We start from the raw sequence: 19062 nt of genomic DNA, 5'->3' as shown, positions 1-19062 counted from the left end.
TAGGAGACTAGCCTTGAAGTCTATTATCACCACTTAAATGACAACATTGTTAACTATTTCCATGCTGATGATCATAATCAGAAATGCCCCAATAACGTGTAGCATAAGAAGTGCCTAAACTAGACATGGAAAGAAACTTTTGGCCTGGTGCCTATAAATACAGGTATTAATCAGTGAATCCATTTGAGGCTAATATTGTGCTGTGCTCACCTTTAGACAATAGACTTTCTACTTTCAGCAATTTCATTAAAGAAAACAAAACATTTAAAAAGTTAATAAATGTTCTTTATGCACAAATTATTTCCAGTCCAATTTCCTGTCCATGTTTTCGTTTCAACCAATCCTTCTCAAGCGTATATGTATATAAAACATCTTGACCTAATTAGTTAAATGTTAGCTTAAAATTATATTTTCTCTGGTCTAATATTTGATTTTATTTACTTCCAAAAGGCAAATTTTGCCTCATTCAGACATAACTCATTTTCAAAGGATTTTCATTAATACACATTTTTACATTTTTCTGATTAATTTTATATTCAGAAAGTCTGATCATTAAGCCTATTGAAATGAATGGAAAGACTCACTTTAACTTAAAAATGGGCTATGTCTACAATAGCTTTTCCACGAGCAGATGATGTAACCCAAGCACTGTTCATGAAACAGCAAAAAAGAGAATTATTTGTGTGATCTAGTAACATTGCACATAGGATTGAGAACCACAAATACCTCAATTTAATTCCCATCTCCGATATTGGCTTTGTCTGTGCCCTTGATGTAGCCGCTTACTCTTTGTGCTTCAGGGCTGAGCTGCATGAGGAACTTACATTGGTACAGTTATATCACTTCTAGGATGTGAAATATTTACATGGATGAGAGATGTAGTTATACCAACTTATTCCCTGATGTGGACAGTGCTGGGTTGATGAAATAATTCTTCCATTGATGTGCTACAGAATTGCAGCTGCAGCATTTTAAGTATGGTGATACCCTCAATTTCACAATCTGTAAAATAAGACTAGTCACAATATTTACCCTTAGGAAGATTAATTAATTATATTAAAGGGAGACAATTAGCTTCTGTTTGGAATTTACTAAATATTATTAATATTATGACCAGCACTACATCATAAAGGGATAATGCTCTGAAAGAATGCAACCACTATGGAGGTGTATTTTGTCTGCTAGCTTTTTTCTCTTGGGCTGCATCTAGACTGGCACGATTTTGAGCAAATACTTTTAACGGAAACATTTTTCCGTTAAAAGTATTCGCGCAAAAGAGCGTCTAGATTGGCAAGTGCCTTTGCGCAAAAGATTTGCTTTTGCGCAAAAGTGTCCGTGCCCAGTATAGACACGCTTTTGCTCAAGAAAGCTCCGATGGCCATTTTAGTCATCGGGCTTTCTTGCGCAAGAAATTAAGGTGCCTGTCTACACTGGCGCTCTTGCGCAAGAATACTTGTGCAAGAGGGCTTATCCCTGAGCGGGAGCGTCAAAGTATTTGCACAAGAAGCACTGATTTCATACATTAGAACGTCAGTATTCTTGCGCAAATACTCGCGGCCAGTGTAGACAGGCAGCAAGTTTTTGTGCAAAATCATGCCAGTCTAGACGCAACCTTGTAGTTTATGTACATGGTAGAGAAGCCATCGCCAGGCATCTAAACATGTCCCTTTTAGGAGCATGTTTTCCCATGAAAGAATATTCCAGCTATTTCTTAATCTCTTTGGTGTTTGAGTCAAAATTGGTTTTCTAGGTGCAATGCAACAGTCACCCCAGTAAACAAGTAAAGGAAACAAAGCAGGCAGGTGGTACTTTGCAAGATCATGGCTTATGACAATAAATCCATTTCACATAGGTTGTCAAACAACTTGCTCCTTTTTTCTGTCATAAAACCTTTTAAATGTCTTTTCTCCATTTCATCCCATTACTCCTAAATCAAACAAAATAATTTATTTCCCACCTCAGTGTTTACACCTTTTAGTTATTCTTAAACTAGTAATGTCCTTCCCCCACACAGGAGTTGTTGCATATACAGTGAGTTTTCTTAATTTTTCATCAGCTGTTGATTCCTCTGGTGTCCAAATTATTTTTGTTCACTGACCAGCTCTCCGTTTCTTACAGTTTGTGGTGGAGAGGTGCCCAGAAGTAAATGCAATATTCCAAATATAGTCACACCAGTCTCTATAAAGATGTTTTGTGTTTTGATGTTTGTTAACTGAACCATTTTCTGCTGCTGTATCACATTGTTAACACATTTGTCTAATTTGCTTTTTGCTGTTCCCCCTTTGGTGACATCCTAATTTTCTTCTGGCCATCAAGTATACATGCTTCATGTTATTTCCACCTTGCTATTTTAATTAGCGTTTTTACCCAACCGAATTTTACTTCTTGTCCATATTTAAAATCTTTCCATGGCCATTTATATCTCCTATCTTGGTTCTATGTTGCATTTGTATCTCCTTCCATTTTAGTAGTCTTAGCAAATTTCATTAGTGTGCTATTCCCTCTTTTTAAGGCCTGATCCAAAATGTATTATAATAAAAAAAGATGCTCATTAGCTGCAATGTCTTTGTATCAGGCCTTTGATCCATTTGATCCCTATGATATCCCTTTGTCCATTGCCCTCTCCAAAACTAAGTATATTGTCATGTAACATTGCTATGTTCCTTCTTCCAGTTTTCAGTTCAAGTGTCAGTGTTCATTATCCAAGTTGATGTTAGCTATGTTTGGAATAAGACATTGAGAGATGCTTTAAATTTGTAGCAAATGGTCTATTAAAAATACATAAACCAGGTAGGTTACATTCACCACTTCAGTAAAGGTAATTTTGGAAATGCAGGAGTTTTAGATCTGAAAATATTTTCAGTATGAACCTATAGCAGGGCAGAGATGTCTGGAAGCTGCTTAGATTGCATTGTAAAAAGAAACAAAGGGTTGGCAGTAACACTGCATCTATTTTAGAATGAGAGGATAAAGATTTCAAAGGTAAAACAAAATTTGCTGAAGGTAGTGACACACTCAAACTGGAGAATGATTGTCGGGGTCTCCTGTATTTTTTGTTTGCTGGTTTTCTACCCTGGATCAGATGATTCAGGATCCAACTCTGTCGCTCCTTCTCTTTCCATTGCCTATATCTGCTTTTCTTAAAATAGAATCCCTGTCAGTGATGACCAAGAATTGCTGTGGTTATCTGGCTCTGTTTTCTCCGTTTACCTGCTCCCATGTTTTCCTTTCCTCTTTATCTTTTTTTCCTATCTTTATCTTCTCCTCTCTTTTCTTCCTTTTATTATCTCTTTTCTCCTTCCATTTCCTTTTTGTGTGTCTCTTCCATCTCCCCCAATCTCCTTTTGATCTGTTGTCTAAGGGATGTAAATGGGGCTACTCATGCATATCGTGAAATTTTTACTATATTGAGAACAGAGTACTTAGCACATTGTAGAATCGAGCTGTAGTTTTTCAGAACTCTTCACTGTAGTAATTTTTGAGAGGACTGAAACTTACTTTAAGCGGCAACATTATAATTTGGTCTGAGAATGTGGTCTGTGTTCTTTTGGAACTTTAGAGTATCTCTGCAACAGACATTGAGAGCTGGGAAAAATATTTATCCTTTACATTTTTAAAGTAGTGAAACAATTACTGCAAGATAGATATCATGAAAGCACTATTCCCACCAAATATGTTACATAGGAAACATGAATAAAAACAAAAATTTCCAAATTAATATAGTATAGTATTGATCCATATTGCTGCCTGATCCAGAGCTCATTAAGTTGATCAAAACACCTGCATTTTCTGTGATTATAATAACTATAGCACTGTTTGATCAGCTGACAGAAAAGAGAAGAAAAGTAATACTGTTATTCCAAAATATTCCTTGTTACTCCACTTTTTTTATATGTTTTATATTTTTCTTTTCTCCATTTTTATTAATATTCAACAAATAAAGTATCATTCTTCCACATGCATTAATTATTATTAGTTCTTTTAAAAATACCATCAACCTTTATTGTAGAGATTCTTTGAAATGTCTGCAGATGTCTAGGTGCTTTTTTGTTTGGTTTTGGTTTTGGTTTTATTTGTTTGTTTTTTGGCATTTTTTGTGCTTTGCTAATGGTCTGCAAAAGGGTACTGATGGCTAAAAAATGACATATTCCTGTATAACTCCCAAATGACTCTCCTACTAAAGTATACAGGTTGTTCGCGAAGGCTATGTCTACATTGCATCCCTCTTGCGCAGAAGCCTATGCAAATGAAGTGTGGAGTAGCATTTTGCTGCACTTCATTTGCATAATTAATTTAGGGTCTGTTTTTGCACAAGAGGCTTTTGCACAAAAAGGAGCCATCTACACAGCTCCTTTTTGTGCAAAAACACCTTCTTACACAAGAACTGTTCTACCTGAAAAAATGAGGAAAAACGGCTCTAGCAAAAGAGGGTGTTTTTGCGCAAAAAGGAGCCATGTAGATGGTGCTTTTTTGTGCAAAAACCTCTTGTGCAAAAATGGCCCCTAATTAATTATGCAAATGAAGTGCAGCAATATGCTAATCCGCGCTTCATTTTCATAGGCTTTTGCACAAGAGGGATGCAGTGTAGACACAGCTTTAATGTTATACTTTGCTTAGGATGCTGCCAAATGTGCTGCTAATAGAAGAAATACCAGATTTAGGAAGCTTCCACATACTGTACATTTGTATTTCTTGCAGCTTACTATGCAAATTGCAAAATAGTGTAACTATTGCTAGGTCAGTTTTCACAGATGATCTTTAATGGCATTCTGCTAACTATAAGTATTCCTATGTACTTATAACACAGATATACATGACCAAACAATTTTTAAATTCAAGCTAAAGCAGATTTGTTCAAATAAATAACATTGAGTCTACCTAATTTTTGTAGTGGAACATTTTTTATTCACAAGGGATCAAAACATAAAATGGAACCTCTGTTGTTATATAGTGGTAACCTTAAGTTACCATAAAATAAGCAGTCTTTTGGTGCTTACTAAGGCCAATTGGCCACGGAAGACACTCCTTAATAACCTAGAAACACAAAGCATGCCCATCTCCTTATGGCTTTACATTATGCTCTGCAGTACTCCCCAGTCTCCGCTGGCATGGAGAATAAGAGACCAAGGTATTAAGCATGGCAGCATAGAGCACTAACACTTGGTTGGAGCTATACCCAATATAGCTATACTATATCCAACTATAGCCTATAGTTAAGACAGTTATGTATGTTCCTTGCTGCACCTGGCCCAAATAGTCTCTATGGAGACTATCCCCTTGCCCTTTGCACAAGGTACTGTGTCCTTTTGATGCATCCCTCAAATGAATCCCTCTTTTGCTGATGCTGAAGCCTGTATGGCTCTGCTGAATGACCAGCAGAGAGACAGCTATGCATCAGAAAAGTACTTCAGCAAGAAGTCCAGAAGATGTCTCCATCACCTTAATAGGGTGAGAAAAATTAGGATACACTATATTCTCAAATTTAAAAAAGGAAAAGAAAGTGCCTTGTGATATTTTATTAGAAAAAATCTCAAAATCCCTGAGCACCTAGTTGAAAAATATGAAAGGCAAGAGCATTAACTTTGCTATGATTTTTGTGTGGAACTAAATCAAAGTATTTCACCATTTACTTTCGGGAGGTAAAGTATATAGTGTGCTTTAAGGTCACTTCACTTAATCATGTATCAGAGGGATAGCCGTGTTAGTCTGAATCTGCAAAAGCGACGAGGAGTCCTGTGGCACCTTATAGACTAACTGAAGTGTAGGAGCATAAGCTTTCGTGGGCAAAGACCCACTTCGTCAGATGCATGTAGTGGAAATTTCCAGGCCAGGATCAGGCTGGAGATGACCAGGTGGATCCAATCAAGGAGGATGAGGCCCACTTCTAGCAGCTGATCTGGAGGTGTGAATTCCAAAAGAGCAGAAGCTGCTTTTGTAGTTAGCAAGCCATTCACAGTCTTTGTTTAATCCAGAGTTGATTGTGTCAAACTTAAAGATGAACTGTAGCTCAGCAGTTTCTCTTTGAAGTCTGGTCCTGAAGTTTTTTTGCTGCAGGATGGCTACTTTTAGATCTGCAATTGTGTGTCCAGGAAGATTGAAGTGTTCCCCTACAGGTTTTTGTATGTTGCCATTCCTAATATCAGATTTGTGTCCATTGATTCTTTTACGTAGGGACTGTCCTGTTTGGCCGATGTATACAACAGAACACCACTGGCCATCACCTATAGTCCCCAGCTAAAACCTCTCCAATGCATCATTAGTGATCTTCAACCCATCCTGGACAATGATCCCTCGCTTTCACAGGCCTTGGGAGGTAGGCCGGTCCTTGCCCACAGACAACCCGCCAACCTGAAGCATATTCTCACCAGCAACTACACACCGCACCATAATAACTCGAACTCAGGAACCAATCCTTGCAACAAACCTCGGTGCCAACTCTGCCCACATATATACACCAGCAACACCATCACAGGACCTAACCAGATCAGCCATACTGTCACTGGTACATTCTCCTGCACATCCACCAACGTAATATATGCCATCATGTGCCAACAATGCCCCACACATTTGAAAAGGACAAATCAAATTTCAGAACAGATGGGGAATGCGGAGGGGGGCAGGTAAATGTCTGTGAGCTAATGGTATTAGAGGTGATAATTGGGGAAGTTATATTTGTAATGGGTAAGATAACTGGGGTCTTTGTTGAGACCCACGCGTAGAGTATCGAATTTTAGCATGAATGACAGTTCAGAGGATTCCCTTTCAAGTGCAGATTTAAAAGGCTTCTGAAGCAGGATGCAGGTAATTAAGTTGTTGAGACAGTGTCCTTTCTGGTTGAAATGGCAAGAAACTGTTTTTCCTTTGTGATCTTGTCTAATATCTGTTTTGTGGGCATTGATCCTTTGGCGAAGTGTCTGAGACGTTTGTCCAGTGTACAAAGCAGACGGACACTTTCGGCACATGATAGCATAAATTATATTTCTGGATGCGCAGGAAAAATTAGGATATGCTATGTTCAAGTGGCACATTTCCTATCTCTCTCTCTCTCTCTCTCTCTCTCTCTCTCACACACACACACACACAGGCACAAGAGGGAGCAGAAACTTCCCCCCTATATCAAGGAGGGGAGAGAGAAAGATTCATATACCCCCTGATACCAATGGACAGCCCTCATTCCCCACATTATTACCCCTCGAGGTAACACAAGGGGCGATAGCTCCTCCAACTTCTAGGGTGAGGGGAAAAGGGGACAAGGGAGCCTGAATTCCTGACCACACGTCTGACCAAGCCCCTGGGCCCAGCAGCCCCTCTATTGGAAAAAAGACTTCTCATGCTTCCAACTAACGTTAGCCCTATAGAGTTATTGTGAGATGTCTGTGCTGAAGTGTTGAAGGTTCAGGTTTCAAATCACTCTTGATTCATGAATAGTGGGAGGTGATACACATAATCAAATTTGTTTCTATTTCATTACAAAATCTTGCATATCCAGATGGAATGATGGTTGTTCTGTTTTTAATATACATTTTGGATAATGAAAAGGATCATAAATGGAAATTGTAAATTAAGAATAGGGATATCATCCCACAGAATATTATGCTACTTTTACTGGGGCAATTGCAGGTGGACCATGGAAATATTACATTTTATTACATTGCAACTTCTCCATTTCCATACAGTGTATGAAACTGAGGTAGTGAAATAATTACTGCTTATTAGCAAATCAGCAAAGGGAAAATGTAGATGGCATTGCTTTTTATAATTATCCATCACAGTCATTAATGACCTCTTTAAAAGGATTTCCTTTGTAAATCCCCCAAGGGAATGTCACCAAAGAGTTTACAGTTGGTAGACCATTTATCTTGCTCCTTGCAAAAATCTTCTGCATGAAACCAAAGAAATAACACTGGCATTTGTCCTGTGCTGCTTCACCACTTAGGTCTTTACTTTGGGGGGAGGGAGCTAGATCCTCTAGCCGTCACTGAAGTCACAATGGGCAGTTCTTCAAAAGAAACAGCTACATGACTGGACCTTTGAATGGTCAATAGCGTGATATACTTCTAGTGATCTGTGAAGTTGACTAATGACATACACTTGTCTTATCAAATTAATACTCTTTACTTAATGATTTACATCATTGTTTAGCTCAACTCAGACAAAATATCTAGTTTTCTGTGGTTTCTCAGTTTTACAGCTGAGTTGACCCAGACCGTAGCAAATCAAATGGCTGGCCTCAGGTCACCGAGTTGATGGGCTGAATGTGAACTCAGAACTTTACTGCTGCTTGTCTTCCCACAGCTTTACCATCATCATTAATCAGCTTAGCCTTTGCTAACCTAACATTTAAATATCTTCAGCTGTAAGAGCCACTGGATAAGAATTTACTCAGATTAAAACTTCTTCTTTGTTGTTGGAAAGAAAAATATGGGAATGAATTCATTGGTCTCTGTTGAGGGAGAACTCTTCTTCCCACAAAGAAAATTGACAGGTCACTAATGTGTAAATCATTTCATTCACAAAAAGCTTGAGTAATCAGGCCAAGGCATGGGGAAGCAGCACAGGCCATCTGTTGTCCTTACTTTGGCCCTTTCCATTCCTGGACACAAATGACAGACACAGGGCAGAACCTAAGATTGTTATTGCCCTCTAGTGGTGTGTAAATAGATTCTGGATTTCACTTATAGTGACTTCAATTAACAAACAATTTCTAGTCATCCATAAATGGAAATAGAAGCCAGATATTGTGGCTGTATGTTTTTTAATTCTAAAACCAGTGTAAATGTCTATGTAGATGTAAGAAGTGTGGCCTTCATAGTCTTGGGAAGTTCCAAATGTGGCCCATGGAGTCCTATCAAGTTGCCTACATGGTCCTCAGTCTCTCAGACTACAGAGTTTTTGCGCAAAACCAGCCGTTTTTCCACAAAAACACGTGGAGCATCCACACCTCAAGCGCATTTTTGCTCAAGAAAATTTACAGTGAGTTGATAGAACAGAGGGGGTTTTATGGTATAGGTATTCCTCTTTCTACAAGGAATAACTCTTTTTGGCGCAAGAGTTATTGAGCAAAAAGATGGCTGTGGAAGGGCAGCAGGGTTCTTTTACACAAAAACAGCCTATTGAAACAAGCACAGGTGCCCTGGTGGCCATTCTGTTAATGGCAGTCAGAGCTTTCTTGTGAGAGAGCGTCCATGCAGTCTGGATGCTCTCTTGCACAAAAGCGTATCACTTTTCCCATGCACTTTTGCAGTGTGGATACTCTCTTGTACAAGAAGTTTTTGTGGAAGATCTCTTCTGCAAAAAGCTTCTTTCGCAAGACGCCTGCAGTGTAGACAGCCTCAGTGTTTTAGATAACCTGCAATAGATTATCTATGCTACATTTCTATCACTATTCTGCAATAGATTACTGAGAGATACACCATTATTCTAAAATGACCTTGATCATCTGGGATTTGCTACGTCTTCCACTGAGACATAATTACAATCAACGGATATCACTTAGCTATGAATCCTTTGATTTAAATGAGAGGGACTTGGGTAATATCTGTGGAGAGGCATCAGGTTTTGTAATCCCTTGTTCTGGATTACCTCAAATGTAACATCCCTGCTTGCTGTAAGAACCACCAATACATCTATTAGCTATCCTGCTGATGGGTGCAAATGCCCATACAGATTCATTCTCCATATTTTGGGAGGTGGGTTGAGTGCTACATTGTTGTTTTTGTTCCCATTCTCTTCATTCAGCTGACTGATTTTCTTTTTTAATTTGGGTATGGTTTGATGCTGGTTAGTTCAACTCTTGTGATTTTTAAGAGTTTTATATGATTGTACATTTTAAATGATCTCAAAACAAAGCTAGTGTTTTAAGAATAGGTGAATTTGCTTAGCTGTGTTGATGGACAGATAATGAGATCATTTTTTCTGTGTGTAGATGAAGTCTTGTCTGAAAACTTTCTGGACTACAAAAACCGTGGGGTCAATGGCTCTCATCGTGGTCAGATTATCTGGAAGATTGATGCCAACTCTTACTTCGTAGAGTGTAAGTACTTTTCCAATGCCACTACAGCGCAATTCAGTGGATGTGGAAATAACTGAGCTAATTTGGGTTGTGCCTGTGGTCTGTGTGTCCTTCAGGAAGTTTTATGCATGATACAGTTATACAGGGTGGCCAAACAAACTGACCATTAGAGCTACATTTGACAATTTTCAGAAGTTCCAGAGCCAGGGCATGCCTGCTGGTGCTCAGGGCTTCTGCCCTGCTCCTGCTGAAGTCCTAGCAGGTGCATTCTGAAGTCTTAAGAGCCCCCACCCCACTGGGCAGAAGCCTCTATCCCGCTACGCTGCTGCAAGACTTAGGTCCCAAGCTCTCCCACAAGACTGGTAGGCAGAGAGAGGGTGCAGGGGCTCCAGAAACTACACTTTAGCTATTAAAAAAAGCATGTGGCTCACAAGCCATGGTTTGGCCACCCCCACATTTATACACTGGGACATAGAATCATAGAATCATAGAACTGGAAGAGACCTCAGAAGGTCATCAAGTCCAGCCCCCTGCTCTAGGCAGGACCAATTCCAACTAAATCAACCCGGCCAGGGCTTTGTCAAGCCGAGACTTAAACACCTCTAGGGATGGAGACTCCACTACTTCCCTAGGTAACCCATTCCAGTGCTTCACCACTCTCCTAGTGAAATAGTTTTTCCTAATATCCAACCTGGACCTCTCCCACCACAACTTGAGACCATTGCTCCTTGTTCTGCCATCTGTCACTACTGAGAACAGCCTCTCTCCATCCTCTTTGGAACCTCCCTTCAGGAAGTTGAAGGCTGCTATCAAATCCCCCCTCACTCTTCGCTTCTGCAGACTAAACAGACCCAAGTCTCTCAGCCTCTCCTCATAAGTCATATGCTCCAGCCCCCTAATCATTTTGGTTGCCCTCCGCTGGACCCGCTCTAATGCGTCCACATCCTTTTTGTAGTGGGGGGCCCAGAACTGGACACAATACTCCAGATGTGGCCTCACCAAAGCCGAATAAAGGGGAATGATGACATCTCTGGATCTGCTGGCAATGCTCCTCTTAATGCAACCTAATATGCCATTAGCCTTCTTGGCTACAAGGGCACACTGTTGACTCATACCTAGCTTCTCATCCACTGTAACCCCCAGGTCCTTTTCTGCAGAACTACTACTTAACCGGTTGGTCCCCAGCTTGTAACTATGCTTGGGATTCTTCTGTCCCAAGTGCAGGACTCTACACTTGTCCTTGTTGAACCTCATCAGATTTCTTGTGGCCCAATCCTCCAATTTGTCTAAGTCATTCTGTACCCTATCTCTGCCCTTAAGGGTATCTACCTCTCCCCCCAGCTTAGTGTCATCCGCAAACTTGCTGAGGGTGTAATCCATCCCCTCATCCAGATCATTAATGAAGATATTGAACAAAACCGGTCCTAGAACCGAACCTTGGGGCACTCCGCTAGAAACTGACCGCCATTCTGACATCGAGCCATTGATCACTACCCGCTGGGCCCGGCCTTCTAGCCATCTTTCTATCCATCTTACTGTCCATTTATCCAATCCACAATCCCTTAACTTGCTGGCAAGAATATTGTGGGAGACCGTATCAAAAGCCTTGCTAAAGTCAAGGTATATAACATCCACTGACTTCCCCATGTCCACCGAGCCAGTTATTTCATCATAGAAGCTAATCAGATTGGTCAGGCACGACTTGCCCTTTGTGAATCCATGCTGACTATTCCTAATCACTTTCCTCTCATCCAAGTACCTCAATATGGATTCCTTAAGGATCCCTTCCATGATTTTTCCAGGAACTGAGGTAAGACTGACCAGCCTATAGTTCCCTGGATCATCCTTCTTCCCTTTTTTGAAGATGGGCACTACATTTGCCTTTTTCCAGTCATCAGGGATTTCTCCCGATCTCCACGACTTTTCAAAGATAATAGCCAAAGGCTCCACAATGACATTTGCCAACTCCCTCAGTACCCTCGGATGCACTAAGTCCGGACCCATGGATTTGTGTATGTTTAGCTTTTCTAAATAGTTCCTAACCTGTTCTTTACCCACCACGTGCTGTCCATCTTCATCCCATCTTGTGTCACTTAGCGCAGAAGTCCAGGAGCCGACCTTGTCCGTGAATACAGAGGCAAAGAAAGCATTGAGTACTTCAGCTTTCCCCACTTCATCTGTCACTAGGTTACCTCCTTCATCCATTAGGGGCCGCACACCCTCTCAGATCACCTTCTTCTTGTTAACATGCCTGTAGAAACCTTTCTTGTTATCCTTCACATCCTTAGCCAGTCGCAATTCCATTTGCGCTTTCGCCTTCCTGATAACCCCCCGGCATTCTCGAGCTATACCTTTAAACTCCTCCCTGGTCATTTGTCCAAGTTTCCACTCTTTGTAAGCTTCCTTTTTGTGCTTAAGTTCACCAAGGATTTCCCCTGTAAGCCAGTCCGGTCTCCTACCATGTTTGCCTCTCTTGCTATGCGTCAGGATGGTTTCTTTCTGTGCCTTCAATAAGGCTTCTTTAAAATACTGCCAGCTGTCCTGGACTCCTTTCCCCTTCATGTTAACATCCCAGGGGATTCTGCCCATCAGATCTCGGAGGGAGTCAAAATCTGCTTTTTTGAAGTCCAAGGTGTGTACTTTACTCTCTCTTTTCTTCCTTTGGTCAGGATCCTGAAATCTACCATCTCATGATCACTGCTTCCCAGGTTGTCACCCACCTCCACTTCCCCTATTAGTTCCTCCCTGTTTGTGAGCAGAAGGTCAAGCTGCGCATGGCCTCTGGTCGGATCCTTCAGCACCTGTGTCAAGAAGTTATCCCCAACATTCTCCAAAAACTTCCTGGATTGCCTGTGTACTGCTGTATAGGTTTCCCAGCAGATGTCAGGGTGATTAAAGTCCCCCACAAGAACCAGGGCCTGCGATCTGGAAGCTTCGCTCAGTTGTCCGAAGAAAGCCTCATCTACCTCATCCACCTGATTCGGCCTGTAGCAAACACCAACCACAACATCAATGCTGTTGTTTGCTCCTTTAAACTTAACCCATAGACTCTCAACAGGTTTTTCTCCCTCTTTATACTGGAGTTCAGAGCAATCGTAGTGCTCTCTTACATATAGTGCAACTCCTCCTTCTTTTCTCCCCTGCCTGTTGTTCCTGAACAGTCTATACCCTTCCATGACAGCACTCCAGTCATGCGAGTCATCCCACCAAGTCTCTGTTATCCCAATTAAATCATATTTCTTGTCTGGGCCAGGGCCTCCAGTTCTTCCTGTTTGTTGCCCAGGCTTCTCGCATTAGTGTACAAACACTTCAGGTATCCAGTTGATCGTCCTATCTTCTCCATTCGAAACATGGGTCCTCCTTTCTTGCCCCTTCCTCTCTGCATTTCTTCCCAGTATCCGACTTTCCCACTCCCCTCAGGGTTTTGATCACCGTCCCCCGACTAACCTAGTTTAAAGCCCTCCTCACTAGGTTTGCAAGCCTGCCCGCGAAGATGCTCCTTCCTCTCTTCGTTAGGTGGATCCCATCTCTTCCTAACAATCCTTGCGCCCAGACCAGAATCCCATGGTCGAAGAAACCAAAGCCCTCTCTGCGACACCATCTGCGCAACCACGCATTTACGTCCTCAATTCGACGCTCCCTGCCCAGTCCTTTCCCTTCAACAGGGAGGATGGAGGAGAATACCACTTGCGCTCCAAATTCTTGGATCCTTCTTGCCAGCACTACATAATCCGCAGTAACACGCTCAAGATCATTCTTGGCCGTATCATTAGTTCTACGTGGAGAAGCAGGAAGGGGTAGCAATCCGAAGGTTTGATCAGCTTGGTAAGCCTCTCAGTGACATCCTGAATGCGAGCTCCCGGTAAGCAGCACACCTCTCGAGATTCCAGGTCCGGACGGCAGAGGGATGGCTCAGTCCCTCTTAGAAGGGAGTCCCCGACCACCACCACCCGTCGTTTCCTTTTGGGCGTGGTGGCTGTGGAACCCCCATCCGTAGGACTACGCATCCCATGCCTTCCAGTAGATGGTGTTCCCTTCTGGTTTCTTCCTTGTGAGGTCCCTTCCAGAGCTTTCAGCACTGCAGAGCCTGTGGAGAGAGCTTGAAAGCGATTGCTTACCTCTATAGCATCGGGGAATTCCCGTGCTGGCCTTTTTCCCCTTCTAGAAGTTACATGCTTTCAGTTCTCTTCTTGGTCACGTACTGCCCTCTCTGGCTCTTCTGCCTGCCGTGCTTGAAGGATTAAATGCTGCCTTCTATCGAGGAAGTCTTCATCCTCTCTGATCAAGCGTAGGGTCGACACTTGGGCTTCCAGTCCTCTAATTTTTTCTTCAAAAATGTCGACCAGCTTGCACTTGGTGCAGATGAAATCCATTCTTTCTTCCGGGAGGAAGACAAACATGGCACACGCTGTGCAGGTAACAACAGCAGACCCATCACCAACCATCGCTGCTGTCCTGGAAAAGGGATTTAAAAAGAAAGGCAAGAGAACCTCCCGCCCTTCCCTCTCCCCTTCCGAACTCCCTCTCAAAACTCCCTGTTAGCAATCACCTGTACCTTCTACTAGGTCACAAATACTGTGGATATTGACATGGTGGGCAATAATTTTTAATGAGGGACTACTTCAAGATTTTGCTTAGTAGTCAAGGGCTGCACTTCTGTGGAGGGTGCATGGGGTCTGGGACAGTGGGTGGGGTGTAGAGGGGAGCTTGGGATAGAGGACTGGGGTACAGGAGGGAGTTTGGGCAAAGGAGGGGGTTATGATCTGGGGCTTGGTGTTCAGGGTCCAGAAGGGGTTATAGGTGCAGGAAAGGATTCTGGCCTGGGGGAGGGGTGTAGGAGGAGGTGCAGGATCTGGGAGGGAGTTGTGACCTGGGGGAAGTGAGAAGAGGGGATACAGAGGGTTTGAGTGGTGACTTGGGGCTGGTAGTTGGGAGGAAAGTGGGGGTGGGGTGGCAGAGGCAGGCTCTGACTGGGAGGCACTTACCTAGGCCTTGAGACAGGATCCCTGCCTGTGGACTGTGCAGGCTGCTTCACGTGGCTCTACTCCAGCACAGGGCAGGAAAGAGTGAATGAGGAGGCTTCATTCACTGCCTCTGCCTTCAGCAAAATTTCTCAGCTCCTATTAGCCAGAAATTGGCTAGTGGGAGCTGAGGGATTTTACTAGGGGGCAGAGAGAGCACACAAAGCTTTCTCCTCCCTTCCCAGACTGCATAGTAATTAGCAGCCTGCTGTTTAAAGTGGCTGCAGCTGCTCTCTAATAAGCACGCTGGCGAGGTAGCTGCCAGCCAGATCCAGTGGCTTGGCAGGCCATCAGGATGTAGTCCACTAGCCACCTCTTGCCCATCCCTGTGCTAGGATGATCCAAAATGCTTTATAGAGTGGTGAACAACAGTACCTCCTACTAGGTCACAAATACTGTGGATATTGACAGATTCACACTATTTTAGGCTGATATAATTAAGCATTAAAGTCCACTTGGCATCATATAGTATGAGTTATAGGATGTTAGGACTTTCATCCACATGATGTGAAAAACACCCCAGCAGGCCTAATTTTAAATTGTTTCATCAGTCCTTGTTCAAAAGAAACCTTGTGTGGACTTCGTGAATTGATTGGAAAACTTTACGAGTTGCTCACTGCTTTCAAACTATGACAAAATCATAGCTGAGACTAACTGAAGTGACCTGCCCTTTTGCTAGTTTTACACTGGTGTAACTAAATTGACATAAATTGAATTGCTCCTGATTTACACCTGTGAATCTGGCTCACAAAATCTAAAATAATATGGTTATCCTGTTTTCAAATCCCCTGAGCACATTCACAGATGATACACATGGTATATCAAGTGGGTATCAATCAAATTCAGAGAGGATACACCTGGAGGTGTAAGTGGGTATCAATCTAAGGTTGACAGGGTTGAAGGCAGTCTAAGGGAATCTTATACTCCAGGGCTGTGTCAAGACTGGTCAGTTTTTCCGGAAAATCAGCCGCTTTTCCGGAAAAACTTGCCAGCTGTCTATACTGGCCGCTTGAATTTCCTCAAAAGCACTGACTTCCTACTGTAAGAAATCAGTGCTTTTTGCGGAAATACTATGCTGCTCCCGTTCGGGCAAAAGTCCCTTTTGCGGAAAACTTTTGCGCAAAAGGGCCAGTGTAGACAGCTGAGATTTGTTTTGTGCAAAAAAGCCCCGATCGAGAAAATGGCGATTGTGGCTTTTTTGAGCAAAACCACATCTAGATTGGCCACGGACGCTTTTCCGCAAAAAGTGCTTTTGCAGAAAAGTGTCCTTGCCAATCTAGACGCTCTTTTCCGCAAACTTTTCCATTAAAAGCATTTGCGGAAAATCATGCCAGTCTAGACGTAGCCCGGTAGTATAATTTACATTTGAGGGGGCTGGAAGAGGTACTTACGTTAGCCATCTTAGACTCATCTTTGAATTTGACCTAAATATCTGGCACCAGAAGGAATTTATTCTGCCATCTGAAGGTATTTATAGTATTAGAAGTGGGTTGATCAGTGCTCTCTTGCAATGTGAGGCTGCAGGTTGTGTTCTGTAGTACTAAATGTTGACTAACAGCTCTTGCAAAGAATTGAAGGGGTACTGTTGATATTTTGTTTTATAACCTTTTATATATATAACAAATGCAGCTGAAGGCAGTTTACAGCAGCCTGACGGTGATGTAACAGTGGATGTTATCACTAAGATTTTAATGCTTCTAATTTCTGAAAAGAAACACACTGTAGTATAACACAAAAGCTCTTATTTAAACTGCTTCCTTGTGCTGCAGCTCCTAAGGTGTAAAGCTTAAACTTTTTGTTTTCTTTAAATGGTAAAGCACATTTGGGGAACAAGAGAATTCCCAAGACTATATTTGAGGAGGTTCAGCCAGTCATGAAGAAGTCGTCTCCAGTCTCTTAGGGGAGGAAGGCAGTTGAACTGAGCTAGCACTTCCATTCCCATGCGATCCATTATGTGAAACTAAATAATTGGCAATAGGTACAATCCACGCCTTGCTGAAGTCAATTGGAGTTTTACTGAATGCATTCCACTACCCACTCATACAGAACAAGTCATTATCCTGCCTGCCAATATGCAAGGGAAAAGGGAGATAAGATAATTACATAAGGAACAATACATAATCGTGCATGCTTATATTGGTAACCAAACCTGCTAGCAACTCAGGTATGAATTTGAAGTAGAGATGCATGTTATGTGTATGTGTAGAGATATACACATAGCTACATCATATTTAAGGGATACTGTTTATTATTGAGAAATATCTAGAGGCTTTGTCAATGATTTAACACTAGTAAAGCTATAATGTTTGACAGTCTCAAGCATTTAATAATCAAAAAAAGCCATGTGAGCCACTGGCTTCCAGTTTATAAACTCTTTGGTGCAGGGATCTTAGCTTCTCTTATGTTTATACAGCATGCCACACATTGTGGGTTCTACTGGAAACAAATCATAATATTAATTTAACAGAGTGGCAGTATCTGAGAGATCTGTTTTATTATTTTGCCATGTATTAAAGGACTTTTTCAGTCCATTTGTCCTTTTAAAAACTGTGTAGGAGGAAGAGAGAGAGCGCGCAATGATATAGCAAGTCACTTTCAAGATTCCCATTTTTTAAATATATTCTGTTCATTTTATACGTTCCTTATATTTGATATTGGTTCTGAGTCTTTATTTTAGTAATACTAGTACCTTATAACACATTAACTCGGCTACAAAATCATCCTTTCATTTCTGTTTTTGCAAATTTCTATGCATGTATTTGTCTGTAAATCACTTTTAAGCAGCCTGATGACCCAGTTGTGATACAAAAATATGCTACCTTAAAGGTAATACGGTAATAAAAAACAGACAGAGCCATACATTGAAATTAGACAGATAGCAGTTTGAAAGGAACAAAAACAAAATGAAAAGTGAAATGTAATCAAATGCTAAATGAAATTAAAAATGCCTTATTCAGGACGCTGAAGGCTCCCAAACTTGAGCTCCTATGCAGAATTACTCTAGACCTTTGACTCTTGTCCTTGAAATACAAAAGTACTGATTTGTTGTTGTTCTCTGGGGTAAAATGTACTTAATAGATTATAATAGCCCCTTGTAGACTTAAAATCATCTAGTTAACCTCAAAGTCAAATGTGTTTCTCTACTGACAGCAGGCCTACCATGAGATTTAAGCCCAGGACCGTTCACATAGGGTGTGTCTAGACTACAGGGTTTTGTCGACAAAAGTGGACAAAACTGTACCTGCGTCCACACTGCCTTTGAATTATGTCGACATAACGTTCTGTCGATAGAAGGCATTATTGCATCTACACTGTCCACACTGTCCAAAGCGGCTTGCTTTGTTGACAGAACTAGATGTAGTCTAGACGCTCTTTGTCAACAGAAGCTTCGATAAAACTTCTGTCGACAAAACCCTGTAGTCTAGACATACCCATAATGACCAGAGAATGTATCCCTGTGCTATCAGCTAAGGTTAAGTAAATAGCTTAAATGACATTTTTAACATTTGCTTATTTAACTTCAATAAAGTTTGGGAGTTTTGTGAATAATTTTTTTGATAAAGTTTTACTTTTTATTTTCATGGGGTTTAGAAAAAACAATTAAAGAATGTAAAGGGTACCAACAAGCAAATGGGAATACATTACTACTTTTCTATGTTTTGAATATATATACACTGAATGTCTGGAAGTGTTTTGTACAAAAGCAGTTATTATAGGAACTGAACCTTTCTCTCCAGCACCTTAGGTAACTAATGCGAAGATGACACATAACGTTCTAGCTATGCAAACTCTAACCATTATACCTAAAACACTACTAAGGCATTAAACAGAACAGGGATTCCACTGTAGGTAGAAATCACTAGTTTGCTTGCTGTGGTCTGGGAGCTGAAGTAAGAGCATGAATGGACAAAACAGATGGTAAAAAACACTGTACACTTTAGCAGAAAAACACTGAGCCATATTTCCAGATCTGGTCTGTAGATGGTGGAAATCTCTAGACAGATACAGCAGAAGATAGCCTGAAATGAA

The 19062-nt window shown here is 41.5% G+C and overlaps 1 protein-coding gene across 1 annotated transcript in view; it reads left to right on the top strand.

The window, feature by feature from the left end:
• The window catches only part of HECW1 (HECT, C2 and WW domain containing E3 ubiquitin protein ligase 1), a 334425-nt gene that overhangs the window by 107743 nt on the left and 207620 nt on the right, over positions 1–19062 (top strand). The window contains exon 5 of the mRNA XM_014574083.4: positions 9926–10033. Coding sequence (XP_014429569.1) covers positions 9926–10033 — 108 coding nt within the window. The remainder of the gene's footprint in view (positions 1–9925; positions 10034–19062) is intronic.

Source organism: Pelodiscus sinensis, chromosome 2 (assembly GCF_052426305.1).
Source record: "Pelodiscus sinensis isolate ZL-2025 chromosome 2, ASM5242630v1, whole genome shotgun sequence".
NCBI lineage: Eukaryota > Metazoa > Chordata > Testudines > Trionychidae > Pelodiscus > Pelodiscus sinensis.
Note: the sequence above shows the minus strand (reverse complement) of the source record. Positions and strands in the feature narration are given on the sequence as shown.